The sequence below is a fragment of the Sceloporus occidentalis genome, unplaced genomic scaffold (assembly GCF_023333645.1).
Source record: "Sceloporus occidentalis isolate IW3139 unplaced genomic scaffold, rSceOcc1.0.p SCAF_70, whole genome shotgun sequence".
Lineage (NCBI taxonomy): Eukaryota > Metazoa > Chordata > Lepidosauria > Squamata > Phrynosomatidae > Sceloporus > Sceloporus occidentalis.
The window spans coordinates 5,487,302-5,505,921 of record NW_028317050.1 but is presented as its reverse complement, the minus strand read 5'-3'; the positions used below and the strand labels follow the sequence as shown (position 1 = coordinate 5,505,921).

Sequence of the window (18,620 nt, the reverse complement as noted above, 5' to 3'; positions counted from 1 at the left end):
TGCCCTATTTGGGACATCTTTGAGACCAGCAATTCAATTTAACCTATCAAACCATATATTTTTTTGTAAACTAGACACTCTAGGTTATTTCAAATGCTGGTAATTTTAACCCATTCCATGCCGGGATGTTTGGGAATATACAGCATCAATTTAGGACTTGCTCATAAAAATGTGTTTGTTTTATATAAAAAAAAAAAATGTAAACTGGATGATTACCCTTATAATGTCATGGTGGGGTCTTTACTGATTTTTACGGCTTAAATTTTTTATATATTTTTTTAATTTTATTTCACTGATAAGTGAGCCGGGCTCCATTAACCAGCATGGTTGGCTGCAATACCTGTAGTAAATTTGCAGGGGGAATGCAAAGTTCTTAGGCTGGTCTAGATGAACCCTCTGGGAACTCTTATCTTGGACGGGCGCCATCTTGTTAGAGGCAGCATGTCAGGTGGCGGTTTGAAACGCTCCTAGGAGATTGTTGTGTTGCTGCCAGGCACGTCAATTGTTGTTAAGGGGATGTATTCCCGTGACGTGCCCAGCAAGTCAATTGTTGACAAGTGGTTATTAAACACAGTGGATGCATCAAACCAATTCTGCTGCTAATCTTACAGGACATGTCATTTGAGAAATCAATTCCCCCTGAGATTTGCCTTTCAAATATTCTTCAATCTGCAGAAGCCACAATCTGTGATCTTGCACCTGCTGCAGTGGATAAAAAGGCTTTACTATGCGTCCCTGGTGATAAATACTCTGCATAATGCTTTCTGTCTAACACGGGGGGGGGGGGGAGGGACGGCCCCACATCTAATTTTCAACTAGAAAAATGCACACGTCCCAAATGTGGCCTTTTAGTTCCCCCCAAAAATGACAAACCCAACACATATTGGGGTGTCGTGTGACAGCGGCATATACCAGGAGCTTTAAAATCATACATACAGTAGGTGTGTGGGGAAAAATACACACACAAAAATACTACTGAAAAAATGCTGGTGGCAAAATGTGTGCATGCAAAGAGTTAAAATACCAGCATTTAAAAATACCCTGGAGAGTCTAGTTTTCAAAAATATATGGTTTTATTGGGCACACTGAAATGGTGTATCAAAGATGTACCGAATAGGGCATGGGCAGTGGATCCCCAAATGCCAAAGTTCAACATTGAAAAATGTGCATGCCCCAAATGTGGCCCTTTTTCCCCCCCAAACAGTCAGGCAAAATCATTCATGTGAGGTATCGCTGTACTCAGAAGATGTTGCTGAACACATATTGGGGCGTTTTATGATAGTGACGTATACCAGAACCTGTTTATTCATACCTGAATGGAAATGTGTGTGGGAAAAAAATGACTACCACAAAGTTTAACAAAGACTGGTGGTAGAATTAGTCCATGGAAAGAGTTAAAATACCCTGGGGTGTCTAGTCTTCAAAAATATATGATTTGATGGGGTAAATTGCATTGGCTGGCTTCAAAGATACCTGAAATGGCACAAGGGGGAAGAATTACCAGATTTGGAAAAAAATGGCTTTGAAATAGCAAAACGCTACCTGTACTTATTGCCCCATAACATGTAGACAAAAAGCAAAAAAACATTGGGTATTTCTAAACTCAGGACGAATAGCAGAATCTATTTTTTCATTATCTTTTATAGACGAGTAAAATATTTTTCAACTAAAAGTTAGAAAAAGTAATTTTTTTTTCTAAATTTATCACCATCTTTTTTACTTTTTTAATATAGTTAATAATATGATACAATCAAAACAATGTCATCTAAAGAAAGCCCTTATTGTCCTGAAAAAAAAAATATAGAACTTGCGTGGGTTCAGTAAACGGGAAAGAAGAAAATTACAGCTAAACACGAGCAGCGCAGAAATGTTAAAACGGCCATTGTCACGAAGGGTACAAAAAATAAAATCAGCCTTTTTCACGAAGGGGTTAAGATGAAAAACAGCCAAATCTTCCTGGCTATCATCTATGTCAGACAAAAACACATGGCTAAGGGCAAAAAAACCCCTTCATTCTTAGAGCTAGAACCCGACGTACCCTAACCATCCAATGTAGTTGATGGGGTGTTGAAATCACAGCAGAACATGCAGTGTTTTAGATACATTGGCTTAACCCCTTCGTGACAAAGGCTGATTTTTACTTTTTGTACCCTTTGGGACAATGGCTCGTGTTTAGCTGTAATTTTCTTCTTTCCCGTTTACTGAACCCACACAAGTTATATATTGTTTTTTTCAGGACAAGAAGGGCTTTCTTTAGATGGCATTGTTTTGAATGTATCATATTATTTACTATTAAAAAAGTATAAAACATGGTGAAAGATTTAGAAAAAAATGACTTCTCACTTTTAGTTGAAAAATCTTTTACTCATCTAAGTTTTTTTACATTTTTTTTTTAAACTTGAAGGTTCCCCTGACATCAGTGGGAAATTATTTTCACATTTTACTGTTATTTTAACTATTTTTTTCTAATTATTAATTTTATTTTATAATTTATTTTTACTAATCACACTGTGATTAGAAAGCTGGGCTCCATTGACTTGCATGGTTGAATGCAGTACCTGTATTCAACCTGCAAGTGGAGCCAGAGTTCTCTAGAGGGTCTGGAGACCATCTAGCGAACTTTTTCATCTTTATAATTTTTTCTCCTGGGCCGCCGCCATCTTGTGGATGGTGAAGATTACGTGCAGCTGCGGCTGTGACAGCTCCGGGTAAGTGTTTGGTGTCGCTGAATGCCTCCTGATCGAGGTCGAGGCATTACAGCAACACCGTTTGGGTGCAGAAAGCGAACGTAGATCGCTTTCTGCACCCGTTTAAAGTCATGACGGTCCTCGCACGACAATTGTCGTTAACCGTTTGTTTTCCGGTGACGTGCCCGGACCATCAATTGTCATCAAGGGGTTAAAGCCAGGATACAAAAGGTTAACTTACGATTTCCCCTTCTGTTGCCTCCTAAATACAATAAATATTTCTTATACTTTTCTTGCATAGCCTGTCAGGGGAACCTGTAAGCATCTGGGTATAGTGCTTGATAAAATATACATACAAGATTCTAGGATCTTCCAGATCTTAATGTATCTGAGGGACGTAACCTTCTTCCTACTTCGAAGAAGCATCTCGGCAACGGAAACAGAGAACTCCCTAGCTCTCTAAAGCCTTTGTTCAACACCCAGGTCATTAGCTGGAATATCTCAGGGTTTGGATGGAGAAAATGGCTCTGACGAAGAAGGTCAATCCGGGCAGGCAGCTTCAAAGGGGTTTTAGAGGCTGAAGTTGATCAAGACCTCATACCATATTTGTTCGGAGCCATCAGAATCACTGATGCACAGTCTTTTTGATTTTCTGCACGACTTTGGAGATCACCGAAAAAAGCGGAAAGACATACTTTGCTAAAAGGTATACAGACTGGACCAAGAGATCTCCATAATTATCTGTTATTTGTTTTCTGTATTGTTATTATAATTTTCCTGTTTCTATACCCTGTCTATCTGTGCTTGATAGCCTAGGAATGCCCATACTGGGAATTGCAGCATTTTTTCACTGATTCTTTTTATTTGGTAAAATTTATGTGATGCCTGTCACTACTTAAGTGTGTTATATTTTACTTTATATCTTTCTGCTCCACTAATCCCTTATCTCCTATATATGCCCTCTTACTGCTCCCGTCCACTTTATCACCATTTAACACTCTCTATTACAGCCCTCCATCTTCCCCACAACAACTGAATTTTTGCCCGCCCTCCCTGCCCCTCTCCCACCCGCCCCAGTGTTGTCCTAATATATAGACAGTTAATTACCAGATCTACTTAAACATGCCAGTAGAGGGCACCAACTCTTTGGATCCCTTTAGTACCCACTTCTCCCCATTAAACCATTCCAAATACCATCCCTCTCTATCTCTCTGCCATCACAGCTATCCCAGTACCTCTACACTAATCTTTATATGTGAAACCTGCCTGTGTTTGCTCTGCTACTTCTGTCCCCCACATATTCCTCCCTATTCCTATCACTCGCAACCACCAAACTTAACCAACATGGTCAACCTAACCAATTTTATTCCCATCATCTCCAACCATAAACTCCCTCCAGTCCTTAACGGTTTCCTAACAAAGGCTCTCCTCACTTATCACCTCTTCCTTTTCCCGTCTACAAGATTTCACTCAAGCTGCCCCATATCTCTGGAATCTACTTCTACTGAACTTTCAGCTTTCACCCTCCCTCCCAACAGTCAACAAAAATCCCAAAACCCACTTCTTCAGAGAAGCATTCCACCTTAGCTGCTAGAACTTCCTTGTCATTGAGACAACCACCACACTACCTCACCCTTTCTCTGTGCCTTATACCCCCACACTACCTCTCACTCGTCACTGATAACCCCGCACTACCTCTCACCCTTTCTCTGTGCCTTATACCCCCCACACTACCTCTCACCCGTCACTGATAACCCCGCACTACCTCTCACCCTTTCTCTGTGCCTTATGTTTTTCACCCATTTCCCTCTAGATTGTAAGCTTGCGAGCAGGGCTCTCTCCACCTAATGTATCGGTTTGTCTTAGTCTGTCAATTCTCATCTTGTCATATCCCTTGAACTTATGTATTGTATTAAGCGCTGCGTAAATTGTTGGCGCTATATAAATAAAAGATAATAATAAAAATAGGCGAGCAGGAAATGTCAGGTCTGAGCTTTCCCCTCTCAGGGCTGGAGCATAAATACATTTTTCTTTTATATTTTAAATGTGTTTAACTATTGGCACTAATGGTGTCAAGAAAGGTCCTAAAATGTGAAAATTGGAGGCGTGGCCGGCCGTTGGAGAAGATGGCTGCTTGAGACCTGAGCTCCGTCGGTCCCCCGGTGATATTAGCACTTATTAGCCATCAATAGAAACCATGGTGCGAAATAGACGGCAGTCCTCCACCCCGTCGGTGCCTGGGGAGGGTGCCATGTCGTCATTGGCGTCCCTTAGGGAGTATTTTCGTACCCCAGCGGCGCTGGCCTCGCCGGCGCCTGAAGACCACGAGGCGGCTTCGCCCTCGAGTTCCCGTGATTCCGGAGACAGGCGCGAGGATGCAGTGTCCGGTGTGCCGGGTATGCCTACCTGTTCCGCGGATGTTCGACAGCTCTTCTCCTCGGCTCCGTGGCGGGAGGACTTTAGCACGCTGCTCTCGGAGCTTAAACAGACCGTAACCAATGCCGTGGCGGGCCTTCGGGACGACCTGGATGGTGTGGCCTGACGCCTTATGCTCCAGGAGACGGAATCTGCACAACAGGCCCAGAGGACATCTGCCCTGGAGCTATCCTCTGCTCATCATGCTTATTATCTGGCCGACTATAGGAGGCGTTTGGAGGACCTCGATAATAGGGGCCGCCGGCACAACATACGGATCCGGGGCCTTCCGGAGGACACTTCCGGCACCCCTGAAGATGTTAGGGGTCTTGTGGTCCGCTTGTTCAACAGCCTCTTGGGGAGGCCTCCTGAGGCTGTGATCTCTTTGGATCGGGCTCACAGGGCTCTGAGACCTAGGGGTCCCTCGACAGCACCTCCGAGGGATGTTATCTGTTGCGTGGCCGACTTCCAGCTGAAGGAGCAAATTATGAGGCGCGCGAGGGAGGTGGGCTCCTGGACTTGATGGCACCGCGGTTACCCTCTTCCAGGATCTGTCCGATATCACCCTCCAGACTCGGAGAGTGCTGCGACCCCTTACAGCCGAACTCCGGAGCCGTAGCATTCAGTACCATTGGGGCTACCCCTTTAGCCTTAATGTGCGCTCAGGAGGCTCTATTTTCTCGCTCTGCTTTCATCGGGAGTTGTCTGCGTTCCTCCGGGACCTTGACCTACCTGCACTTCAGATTCCAGATTGGAACTTGCCCGCCATCCCGGCGGATCGTGTGGCTGGCGCTAGAAGATCTTCGCGTCGGGAGGAGCAGACGCCGGGCCGTGCTGCCCGTCGCGGGAGATTGCCTGTGCGGATTCCGGAGGCGACAGACCCGGAGGAGTGAACGCCTGGAGGTGTGTCTCTGCTGTTTTGCCCGATGCCAGGCACCTGTGTTGGACCTGGGCTCCTGACTTACCATCTCGGGACCAGTCCGGTGACTCTGGCTGGGTCTTCCTGGACCTTCCTGTCGCCCTTGTGGACGCTCTCCTGATCCTGGGCGCTCCTGTCATCGTGCAGCGCCTGTTGTCGTTCCGCCGCGCAAGTTTGTTTATATTTTGGGGGGATTTGTTTGTTTTCTTTTGCTTTTTACACGGGTCGTGGGGGGGGGGGGTCGTTTTACACGGGTCGTTTAGGGTTCTTATTTTCATTGTCTACATTGCATTTGCTGCCGCCCGGCTCCTAAATCTGTTCGATGTTCTGGGACCTGGGCTTATGCGTTGGGTATCCGTGTGCTGGCTATAGGCGATGTTAATTGCGATGGTGGGGGGGTTCGGCTCTTTTGGGAGGGGGTTGGGTTGGGGGGGTTTATGTTTTCCCTTTTTATTTATTTATATATATATTATTATTTTGTTTGTTTTTATTTTTCTTTGCGCTGAAATATCGGTACTGCCACTTGCCCTCTGATTTGCCGTCTATGGGGGAGTGCAGCGTGCCGCGACTGCTCACTTCTCTCTAATTGCGGGCAGCACTTACACTTCCATATGAGAGTGGTCTCCTTTCTGTTTTCCTTTTTATTCTTCTTTGCGCTGCTATGTCGGTTCTGCCACTTGCCCTCTGATTTGCCATCTATATGGGGGTGCACCGTGCCGCGACTGCTCACTTCTCTCTAAGGGCAACACTTACCTTTGTGCATTTATACTTGAGGTGCTGTCTTTATCCTGGGCGCCCCCTCTCTGCTGTGGCCGCGGGGGGAGAGGGAGTTGTGCTGTTGCTAAGACGAGCTACCTTTCATACCGGGGACCGGAGAGTGGTCTCATGGTTGTTCCTTTCACAGTTTTTGTTTTGTCCGGATTCTTTTTCGGCCGTTACTCTGCCTCTGACCGTAGGCGTCGTGCCGTGCTGGTAGTACGCTGTGGTCCTGTTGTTTCTGGACCTTCCAGTGTTTTCTTTTCCAGCTGGCGCCCTTGGTATTTTTTTCCCCTTTTTTTTTTTTTTTCTTCTTTCTCCTTTCCCTCCCTGTTTGTTTGTTTGTCTGTACGGTTGTAGGTCGGTTTGTACCCACTCCCTTCCCTTGTCCTCGTCTCCCTATCTTAGTGTTTATCTCCCCCCCTTTTCTTTGTGGACATCGTCATGTCTTATAGGCCTGCTGATCTTACTGTACTGTCACTCAATGTTAAGGGCCTTAATGTGCCGGAGAAATGGTCGGCTCTACTTCGTGACTTGAAGCGTCAGCATATCTCGGTGGCCTTTGTGCAGGAAACACATTTTCGGGGCTCGTCCCACCCTAGTTTGATATCCCGGGATTACCCTGTTGCTTTCCTCAGCAATACCCAGTCTAAATCGAAGGGGGTGGCGATCTTGTTTTCAAGACACTTTCCGCTTGCTGACGCTGTGCACCTGGCTGATCCGGACGGTAGATTTATTTTTGTCAAGGGACGGGTGGCCGGTAAGGCCTATACCTTCTCCAACGTTTACGTCCCTAATGTGAAACAGCATACGTGGCTCTCTAAGACGTTGCGGGAACTCCGTAACTTTCAGGAAGGTTTGTTGCTTTTTGGGGGCGACCTCAATGTGGCTCTTCACCCCAAGCTGAACTCTTCCACGGGTGCGTCCCAGACCCCCTCCAGGGTTTTGCAGAGAATTCATGCCTTACTCACTGCTGACCAGTTGGTTGATTGTTGGAGAGCCCTCCACCCGACAGACAAAGACTTTAGTTTTTATTCCATCCCGCATAACCGATACTCCCGTATCGATTGCCTTTTTTTCACACATTACCATTTGTCCCTTTTGAAGGAGGCCAGCTATGGCTCCATTACATGGTCGGATCATGCCCCTCTGACGATTACGCTTGCATCCCTGTTGACTCGTCCCACTCAGACATCATGGCGGTTGAATGAGTCCTTGCTGTCTGATGTGGAGGTGCGGGACTCGACAGCCACGGCTCTCCACGACTATTTTCTGACCAACGTGCCCCTTCCTACGATTTGGGAGGCCAATAAGTGTGTGATTCGTGGCCGGTTTGTCCAGATGGGGGCTGAGAGGAAGAGGGCCTATGCTCAGAAGCTTAGTGATCTTTCTGTGCAGATAGCAGACTTGGAGAGAGTTCATAAAGATACTTTGCGTGATAGCGACTTTAAACGTTTACTCGTGCTTCGGGCGGATCTCGCCAATATTCTTCATAGTCAGTCTCAGCGGCATTATGATAGGCTCAAGGCCATCTTTTATGAGCATGGGGATAAGCCAGGGAAATACTTGGCCCGCGCCTTGCGTCGGAAGAAGCAACTGTCCTACATACCCAGAATTCGTTCCTTGGGTGGCCACATGAGATACCTCCCATCGGCTATAGCCGAGGAATTTGTTACTTTCTATTCCACCCTTTATAATCGTTCCCCTACACACGACGCCCCTGAGACGCTTGAGAGCCACAGATTGGCCATTCGCCAATATTTATCGCAATATTTGCTGCGCTGTTTGCCCCCGGCCGACTCCAGAGAGGAATTGGCTTATGCGCTTAAATCTTCTAAACCAGAGAAATGCCCGGGCCCAGATGGACTTTCTTTAAGTTACTATAAGGTTTTTTTTTATGTTCTTGGCCCACAGTTGATAGCTGTGTTTAACTCCATCCTGGATGGTGCGAGCTTCCACCCCCACACTTTGGCCGCTACGATCTCTGTTATTACGAAAGAGGGTCGGGATCCGGAGCTTTGTGGGAATTATAGTCCTATTTCCCTTCTGAATGCGGACCTAAAGCTGTTTTCCAAAGTTCTTGCTATGCGTGTTGGGCGGTTTCTTCCTGGCTTGATACATCCTGACGAGTGGGGGTTTGTGCCTGGTAGGGAATGTAGGGATGGGAACCTGAGGGCGGTGAACTTGATACACTTAATCAAGCGGTCGGGTACCAAGGCTATCTTACTGTCAACTGATGCCGAGAAGGCCTTTGATCGGCTTGATTGGACTTTTATGCTTGAGGTGCTGGGGGCGTTGGGACTCGGCCCGCATATGCTGGGCTGGGTGTCCGCTCTCTATACTTGCCCGTCGGCTAGGATACGTATTAATGGAGCCCTCTCGGGCCAGTTCCCTATTTCTAATGGCACTAGGCAGGGTTGGCCATTGTCCCCTATGCTCTTTGTCCTTTCTCTGGAGCTCTTTCTGGAGGCCATTAGGGTTAATCCGGACATTACGGGTGCGGTAGGTGGGGGCGTGCACCATAAAACGGTGGCTTTTGCGGATGATATGTTATTCACGCTCGTGAACCCGCGTGTGTCCCTACCTGTGCTGCTGGCCAAATTTAAGAGAAACGGTTGTCTAATTTGAAAATCAACTTGTCGAAGTCTGAGATTTTGAACGTCTCCCTTCCTGCGACCGATGTAGATGCGTTGGCCTCCTCCTTCCCATTTAGGTGGTGTGAGAGTAAACTACGGCATTTAGGGGTCTGGCTGACAGACGATGTATCCCTCTTATATAAATTTAATTTCCCCCCTCTCCTTGACGCGATTCGGAAAGATCTTCGGTCTTGGGGTTCCCTGTTTGTCTCGTGGGTGGGCAGGGTGAATACTCTTAAAATGAACGTTCTCCTCAGGGTGCTGTATTTGCTCCAAGCCTTACCGGTAGCTCTGCCGTGTGCTTTCTTTTCCTCATTAAGGGTGATGTTTCTCTCCTTTATCTGGGCGGGAAGGGCGCCAAGGCTGGCTCTGGCCTTGTTGCAGAAACCTAAAGCCGCGGGGGGCTTGGGCCTTCCTTGCATACGCAATTATTATTTTGCTTGCCACCTGTTGCGTACCCTGGACTTACCGCCCTGCCCATAAGTTGTGGGTGACTCTGGAGGCAGCAGCCGCATTTGTGCCGATACAGGTACTTTCGTGGCTTGAGCCGTCTGTGGCTCGGAGACAGGCGGGGGGGTCACCCTTTTCTTTTGGCTACTTTGGTGGTTCTCCATTCTGTTTCCCGTGGATCCAGGCTCCTCACCTATCCCTCGCCGCTGACGCCGTTGCGGTATAACCCTGACTTTCCCCCGGGTATGACGGGGGCTCATTTCTGATGTCGGCTCCGGGAGATAAGCCAACGTTGCGATCCTGTATGCAGGGTGCTCGGCTCCGTTCCCTGTCGACCATGGTTGGGGGCGTTACCCCAACTGCGCTGCAAACTCTTCAGTATTTGCAATTTAGAGCTTACGTTGTGTCTATTCCTCAGAAACCCAACCTTGTCAGGGACCCCACGCCTTTTGAATCGTTACATTTGAAAGATGCTCTGCCCCCTCATGAGATTTCCCTGCTGTATCAGCTGCTCTTGAGTGTGGGGGATGGTGGTTTACCGGCCTATGTGGGGAAGTGGGAATCGGATCTCGAGGTGTCATTCACTGCGGCGCAATGGGGGAAAATCTTCTCTTTAACGCATGGTTGCTCCCTTAGTACCAGGTCACAGGAGCTCTCTTATAAACTGCTCACACTCTGGTACCGCACGCCCTCTCCCCTGCATAGCATGTTCCCTGACCATTCGGAGTTGTGTTGGAGGTGTGGATTGTCGGTGGGGTCAATTCTTCATATATGGTGGGAATGCCCCCTTATTGTTCCTTTTTGGAAAGCTATCCAAGCCGTCCTCCCGCATTTCACTGACTCTCCGCCTCCTTTTGAACCTGCCAGTTACCTGCTCCATCATACCACCCTGCCTGTAACAGTGTATAAGAAGTCTGTGCTCAGACACTTACTAGACGAGGCTAAAGCCTTGATTCCCTTGCATTGGGCTTCTGTCACCCCACCCTCGTTTAGGGAGTGGATACTAAGGGTGGAGAGAGTGCGCGCTCTGGAGGGAGTTGGTGGCCCGCTCTGATGTACAGGGTGAGCGACATAGGCGGACCTGGTTCTACTGGTCCCAATACTTTCTGGACCTCTCCACCCAACTGCTATTGTCATAATTGAGCTAGGGTACTGGGACTCCGTTGTTGGGGTCTCTTTTTCCTGTTATAATTCTACTGTTTGTAGTTGTGTCGATGTACTTAGCCCTGCGGCGTCAGGGTCTCGTGATGTATTTCTGTTGCCATGCGCCGTCCATGCTGTTTCTCCTTCTCACTTTGTGTTATAAAACGTTTAAAAAACAATAAAATTTTGATTTACAAAAAAAAAAAAAAGTGAAAATTGTACAGATACACCAAACATTTTCCTCAGATCGGCAACAAAACCCATCCTGTCCACTGAGGGATGACACAGCCATTCTAACCCTACAAAGACACCTAACCAAGAAGGTTAGAGTGGTAGAAGAATAAAAACTTTTAAAATAACTTTAGAAAGTCTACATACCGAGCAGACTCATCTTCTATTCGTTCAAATGTACGTGCAACAGCTAGGTATGGAACTCTAGGACACAATAAAAAATGGTTATATATTGTACAAAAAGTACTACAGTATACTTCAGTGTTAAAATTCCCAATATAATTTACTAGTCCTAACACAATTAAGAATGCAATGTATTTGTTTTTGACTATAAACGGAACATCCTTTTACAACTACAAAATAAACATGACAAGCGTTAAAAACTGAGTGCTTAAGGTTGACACATTTTCAAAAATCTCTCAAGAGAAAATGTTTCCTCAGTCTTACCACATTAATGAAGACTTGTTACTGACAAAAAAAAAAAATTATTTGCAGATTTATATACAGTAGGGGCTCCTTCTCCCAGACATTCCATATAGTGTTTTGTCCCTACACCAACATTTATACCAGTAGGCCCTCTACAATCATTCCAACTTTTTTTTTTTCTTTTTCTTTTTAATAAAGGGCAAACTTACAACACTGCTGATATAACTATAAATATTAGATAATGAGCAAAGGTTATTGTGCCTCAAATCAGTTGCAAATCAGACTAACCATGACCTTATAATTCAAAAAAGCAGGCTTCAATATGATTAATTCTACCTGGAAGTAGAGCCCTGCGCGGGACTGCGTTTTTACTCCCACTCCCGCTGATTTTTTGACCAATCCCGCCCGCTCCCGCCACATTTGTGGCCAATTAAGCCCACCTCCTTACCTGAACTGCAGATTTCCCACGCAGTCCCGCAAGGCTGCCCTCGAATTGCTCCCTCACAGCATCCCTTCTCTTGCTCCGCCCAGGAACAAGGCAGAGTCACGGGAAGTGACGTCACATCACGTGACTCAGTTTTGTTCCTGGACGGAGCAAGAGAGGAGACACCAGGGAGCAGAGAGAGGACAGCCTTGCGGGACTGCGCGGGATTACCGGGACCTGCAGGTACAGTGGCTGACCGCCTGCAACACCAGCAAGACCGCCCGCAACTTTCTTTCCTCCCAATGCAGTCCTCTACCTGGAAGCTTCTGAGCATAGGCAGAAATCACCTTCCTTTCTGAAAGGCTTTTGCTGAACCCAGTTTCCTCTCAAGCACAAGCCAGTTTACATGAACAGCATTTCAATAATGTGGCAGTTCTCTAGTTGTAAAATGGCATTATATATAAAATATAAATAATAAATTAGGCCAATATCTGTATCGTGTATTTTTGGAAGTAATGCTGCTATTGCATTTTACAACCCCCCCTCGCACTGGTTTGTATATTGTGTATTATATGAAAGACAGGCACTATTGTACAATAGAGAACCTTCAGTAGCATTCTGTTACAGTGTACTCAGCTTTGCTGTGTAACGTGAATGATATCTTTAGGTAACAGGAGCAAACGTTAAAAATGTTTCTTGGGAGTGTGCACTGTAAATCACACCAGTAAAAGAAGAAACTATGCAGGAGAAAGCAAAATAAAATACAGAAAACAGTGTCTTTCTCTACTCACTTTTGTCCATGACTCCAACAAGCATCTGTAACAATGTGATAATAACTTTTTGATGGGTTGTATTCTGTCTGTTCTTTCTGGGTTTCTGGTCCAAATGTGCTAAATTGGAGGGGGAAAAAAGAAACACCGTACTTATCAATGAGGGAACAGCTGTTGTCTGGGACCCCCCCCCCCCCAAAAAAAACTCGGCAATCCCTGTTAGGTGTGCATGTGATATCTCAGAGCTTGTCACATGCTCATTGACAAGGTTGTCTGCTTGTATGTGTTCGTCAACATTTAGGACGTGTGTGTGACAGAACCCTCCATCGCTGGGGCCCCTGGAGAGGTCTAAGAGCCAGCCTCCTCCCTATCGACTATGGGCCCAGGCCTTGTAGAGACTTCTGTGTGTGGACACAGGGGGTCAGTTTCTACTGATTTTCCCTATGTTTTACTACTCTCAAAACTGTTGTAGGAAGAAGGCTGATTGTCTTTGCATGATTGATTGTATAGGAGTGAAGTGTTTCCCCGGTCATTGTGTGAGTTAGCCCTTGTCTTAAGACCCCTTGTAGGTATGACTAGGTTTCACTGCTGCATACCCAATTATCAATTAGACAACAGGTAGCTGATAATCCTGTGAGCTCCTGTTATCTCTGTGTCCTGGCCATTGTCTGTCGCAAGCCAATTATATGTCACAGTGTGCATTTTTCTAAATTAGAATTAGACATTTGGTCATCCTGCCCCCAGTGTTATTTGGGACATTGTTAAACCCGGCCAATTCACTTTACCCCATCAAATCATACATTTGGTTTTTAAAGTAGACACCACATAGGCATTTAACATGCCAGTATTTTAACTATTTCCATGTGAGAATTGTTTGAAGATACAGTGCTCATAAAAATATTTTCCACACAATATATACACTCACCAGCCACTTTATTAGGTACACCAGTTCCAATGCTTTTTAACACAAATAGCTAATCAGCCAATCACATGGCAGCAACTCAATGCATTTAGACATGTAGACAACTTGCAGAATTTCAAACCGAGCATCAGAATGGGGAAGAATGGGGATTTAAGTAACTTTGAACATGGCATGGTTGTTGGTGCCAGACTGGCTCGTCTGAGTATTTCTTCTGATCTAATGGGATTTTTACACACAACCATCTCTAGGGTAGAGGACTGCATTGGGAGGCCAGACACTGTACCTGCGGGTCCTGGTAATCACGCGCAGGTAAGAATTCTTACTTTCCTTGCCATACCAGGTGGCACAGGTAAAGAATTAGCAAGATAGGGAGGGAAGGATTCCAGTCTGAAGGACACGGCGACCAAAGAGAGATGAAGGTTCAGCCTGTAGTGCCTTACGAATGTATGGATCGACCTCCAGGTTGCTGCCTTGCATTTAAGAGAAGGATTCATGCCGGAGAGTTCCGCCCAGGAAGTCGAGAAAGATCTGGTTGAATGTGCCTTCAGGCCGAAGGGAGGTTCGCTTCCCGCAGAGATGTAACATTCAGTGATCGCATCTTTAAGCCAGCGACTAATGGAAGCCCTGGACCACCGACATGCCCTTGCGGACCCCCGCAAAGGACAGAAAGAGGGAGTTTGATTTCTTCCAAGAGGACGTACGAGAGAGAGAGATAAATCAGGATACACCTTCACAAGTCTAGCGAGTGGCGTTCCACCTCCTTGGGATTCTTGGGGTCCGGACAGAAGTTAGGTAGGACAAATCTTGATCCGAGTGGAAAGTCGAGACCACTTTAGGAAGAAATTCAGGTGGCAAACAAAGGATTATGCTGTCTGGAAGAATCCTGAGAAAAGGCTCCACTCTGGAGAGAGCCTGGAGCTCACTCACTCTCCTAGGATAGGTTCGTCCATGGTCAGGTTGGTAAGGTCCGAGAACCAGATTCTTCGGGGCCAGAAAGGAACAATCAAAATGATTTGCAGAGGGCTTACCTGAATCTTCCGGAGAAAAATAAACGCTAGATCGAAGTCACAGGCCTGCGAGAGTGCTTCCAGGGCTCGAAAAACTCCTGTTTGTTCATCAGGCCATCAGGTCTATCTGAGGAGTGCCCCATTTCCTTGTGATGAAGGTGAAGACCCCCTTGTTTAAGGACCATTTTCCCGGAATCACCGATTGTCTGCTGAGGTAGTCTGCTTCCTGATTCAAGGAACCTTTCACATGAACAGCGGAGAGGGTGCAGTAGCTGAACTCCGCCCATCCGCAGATTTGAGCGGTCAGGGTCTGCAGGCGTCTGCTTCTTGTGCCCCCTTGCTTGGCGAGGTAGGCCATGACGGTGACATTGTCCAAAAGGATCCCGATAGACTTGCGGTGCAGGATTGGGAACCAGAACCTTAGAGCCCTCCAGCAGTTCTAGGTGATTGATGTGCAGCTTTGATTCTTATGGAGACCAAGTTCCCTGGGTGATTTCGTTGCCCATAACAGCTCCCCAGCATCTCAAGCTGGCGTCGGTAGAAATTACTACCCAGCCACTCGCCCGCCAAGGGAGTCCCTGCGAGAGATTCCTGGCTGACAGCCACCATCGGAGTGATGCTAGGACGAAAGGGGAGAGGAGAACCTTCAAGACGTCATGGAGCGGTCCCAGTGGTCCAGCAGAAACTGTTGTAGAGGTCTTGCGTGAGCGAGCGCCCAAGGAACCGCTGAAATGGATGAGGTCATTAGGCCGAATAATGACATAATGGATCTGATGGACACCTTCTTGTTCTTTAGGACCGTGCGTGTGAATTCCCTCAATCTTCGGATCTCGTCCCAGGGGAGAAACGTCTTCTGTTCGTGCAAGTCGAGAATCATCCCCAGGAAGGTAAGCCATCTGTTTGGAAGCAACTGAGACTTTTGTAAGTTGACTAGACATCCCAGACTCTGGAGGATCCGAAGAGATGGGATTGGAGTAAGGTTACAGAGGCCGCTGGGACTACTTTGCCCCAGCGCTGTAGAATCGGCCGGCGCTTTATAAATAAATGTGATGTAATGTACTTGTATGCCCTTCTGCCTCGGGAAGGCCACGACCACAGACATGAGCTTTGTGAAACATTAAATTCTTACCTGAGAATTTCATTTCCTTGTTACTTCCCGGTAGCATAGGAGATAGCTCCGCCTATTCGAATAGGGCAGGAAAGATTTAAACCCCCAGAACCTCCCCTTTATCCACAGTGAATACAAAAGACCAAATAGAGTAAACAAAAAAGCCTTTATTTAGGGAGGGCAACAAAAATTGCTACCGGGAAGTAACAAGGAAAGGAAATTCTCGGGTAAGAATTTAATGTTTCCCTTGTTACTCCTGGTAGCATAGGAGATATAAAAAGACACTTAGGGAGGGTAAGACACAACTGACTCCAAGACTCTTCTACCAAATCTGGCATTGTCCAGACCGGCGGATTGCAGTCGGTAGTGTTTGATGAAGGTATGAGCATTCTTCCATGCTGCAGCTTTGCAAATCAATAGGCACTCTGGAAGCCTCGGCCCAATCTGTCGCGACTGCCCGAGAGGAATGAGCCTTGAGACCAGAGGGAGGTTCTTTACTGGCCGATACGTAGGCATGAGAGAAAGCGGAAATCAGCCATCTAGCTATAGATGATCTTGAAACGCCAAGACCTTTTCTAGAACCAGAAAAGGAGACAAATAGATTCAAAGACCTTCTCCATGGAGCAGTCTTCTGTAGATAGACCTCCAAACACCTGCGAACATCCAAGCAATGGAGATGGCGTTCCTTGTCATTACCAGGCTGAGGACAGAAGACCAGAAGGATAATATCCTGACGGTGATGGAAAGGTGACATGATTTTAGGAAGAAAATCCTGAGGAGTACAGAGAACCACTCTATCGTCAAAAAACTGGAGGTAAGGTTTTAAAATGCATAGAGACTGAATCTCGCCGATGTTAAAGCCACCAGTAGGACCACCTTCCAGGTGAGAATCTTGATTGGAATATCCTTGAGAGGCTCGAAGGGAGGAGACGTAAGGCTGGATAGGACAAAATTTAAGTCCCAGGAGGACATCAGCGGCCTCTTGAATGGACGAATTCTAGTGATAGCCTTCATAAAACGTGATATCCAAGGGTGAGTGGCAGGGAGCTGAGGGCAGCTACATGGACCTTCAGGGTGGCCGAGACAGACACTTATGGAAACCTGCCAGGAGGAAATCTAGGACGTCACTGAGAGAAGACAGGACCCTGGAGCTGTCTGGTAGAACACCATGAGGAGAAGGACTTGCGGATCTCATCACACCGGAGGTTGGTAACTTGTTTTCATCAAGGTATCACAACTACACCTTTAGAGAGACCTGCCTGAATCAAAGTCTCCCTTTCAGGAGCCATATTGAAAGACTGAAACAGGCGGGATTTGGGTGGAGGACAGGCCCCTGATGGAGCAGGTCTGGTTTGATCTCCAACCTTAGTGAGCTCTCTACGGACAGACTGATCAACTCCGGGTACCAAATCCTTTTGGGCCAGTCGGGAGCTATCAGAATCACCCGACATCTGTCCCTCTTGATCTTCCGGAGGACCCTGGCGATGAGAGGAATAGGGGGAAAGACATAACCCAGATCGAAGGCCCAAACCTGAAAAAAAGACATCCAGAGCTAAGGGATGGCCCGCTGACAGAATAAAACAGAGGGAGTTTCTTCGTGATATGATGAAACGTCACATAGCTCAGGCTCCACTCTCCTTGAAGAACAGAAGTTCTGCTTAGGAGATCTGCAGTGACGTTCTCCTTCCCATGGATGAAGACGGCTGAAAGGTGAGAAAGATGAAATTCGGCCTACTTCCCGATTTTCTGAAGAAGACTTCCTAACTGAAGGCTTCTCGTGCCTCCTTGTTTGTTCAGGAAAGCCACTACCGTGCGATTGTCCGACAGAATTCTTACCGCTTTCCCTCGCAGCCTGGACTGCCATGAGAGGAGAGCTTTCCAAACTGCCAGAAGTTCCAGCATATTGATATGAAGATGGCACTTGTGGTTGGACCAAAAACCTTGACGGAATTCTTTGTCCATCGTAGCTCCCCAATCGGATAAACTGGCGTCCGTGGAAACGATTGTCCAAGTGGGCTGGGTCCAGACCAGACCTGAACCCAGCCTTTTCGCCTGAAGTCACCATCTGAGGGAAGAACGAACGCTGGGAGGAAGAGAGACCTTCCTTGAAAGTGCCGGAATGGATCGATCCCATGACTTCAGGACTAGACATTGTAGAGGACGGATATGAAGAAGAGCCCATGCCACGGCAGGCCTTGTAGAAACCATCAGTCCCAAGAAGTCGCATGAGAAGCCGTAGACTGGAAAGACATCTGGAAAGAATCAAGCTGGTAAGGCTGATAATGTTCTGAATTTTGTTCTCCGGCAGAAAAATCTTTTGACACGTAGTGTCCAGGATAAACTCCAGGAAGGGAATTATTCTGGTGGGAAGCAGGTGGGATTTTCGAAAAATGACAATCCATCCCAAATCCTGAAGCATGGAAACAGTCCTATGAATCTGCTGAGACAGAAGATCTGGAGAACCTGCTGCCAGAAGCCAGTCGTCTAGGTATGGGACTACCTTGATTCCTTCTTTCCTGAGGAAAGCCACGACCCGATAGTAGTTTCGTGAAAATTCTCGGCGCTGAAGCGAGACCGAAAGGAAGGGCTTGGAACTGGAAATGACGAGTCCCTGATGTAGACGGAATGGCCACCAAAGGAACCTCTGAGAATCTTGCTTGATGGGAACATGGAGATAGGAGTCTTGAAGATCGAGAGTAGCCAGGAAATCCCCTTCGGAAAAAAGT

At 46.8% G+C, this 18,620-nt stretch overlaps 1 protein-coding gene across 1 annotated transcript in view; it reads right to left on the bottom strand.

The window, feature by feature from the left end:
- LOC149286365 (DNA ligase 1-like) overlaps window positions 1-14,729 on the bottom strand; it is a gene marked incomplete at its 3' end in the record, with an annotated part of 97,477 nt that extends 82,748 nt beyond the window's left edge. Inside the window, exons 1-3 of the mRNA XM_089494259.1 lie at window positions 14,707-14,729; window positions 12,879-12,977; window positions 11,385-11,441 (exon numbers count right to left, since the gene is read on the bottom strand). Coding sequence (XP_089350385.1) covers window positions 11,385-11,441; window positions 12,879-12,977; window positions 14,707-14,729 — 179 coding nt within the window. The remainder of the gene's footprint in view (window positions 1-11,384; window positions 11,442-12,878; window positions 12,978-14,706) is intronic.
- Between the last annotated feature and the right edge of the window lie 3,891 nt (window positions 14,730-18,620).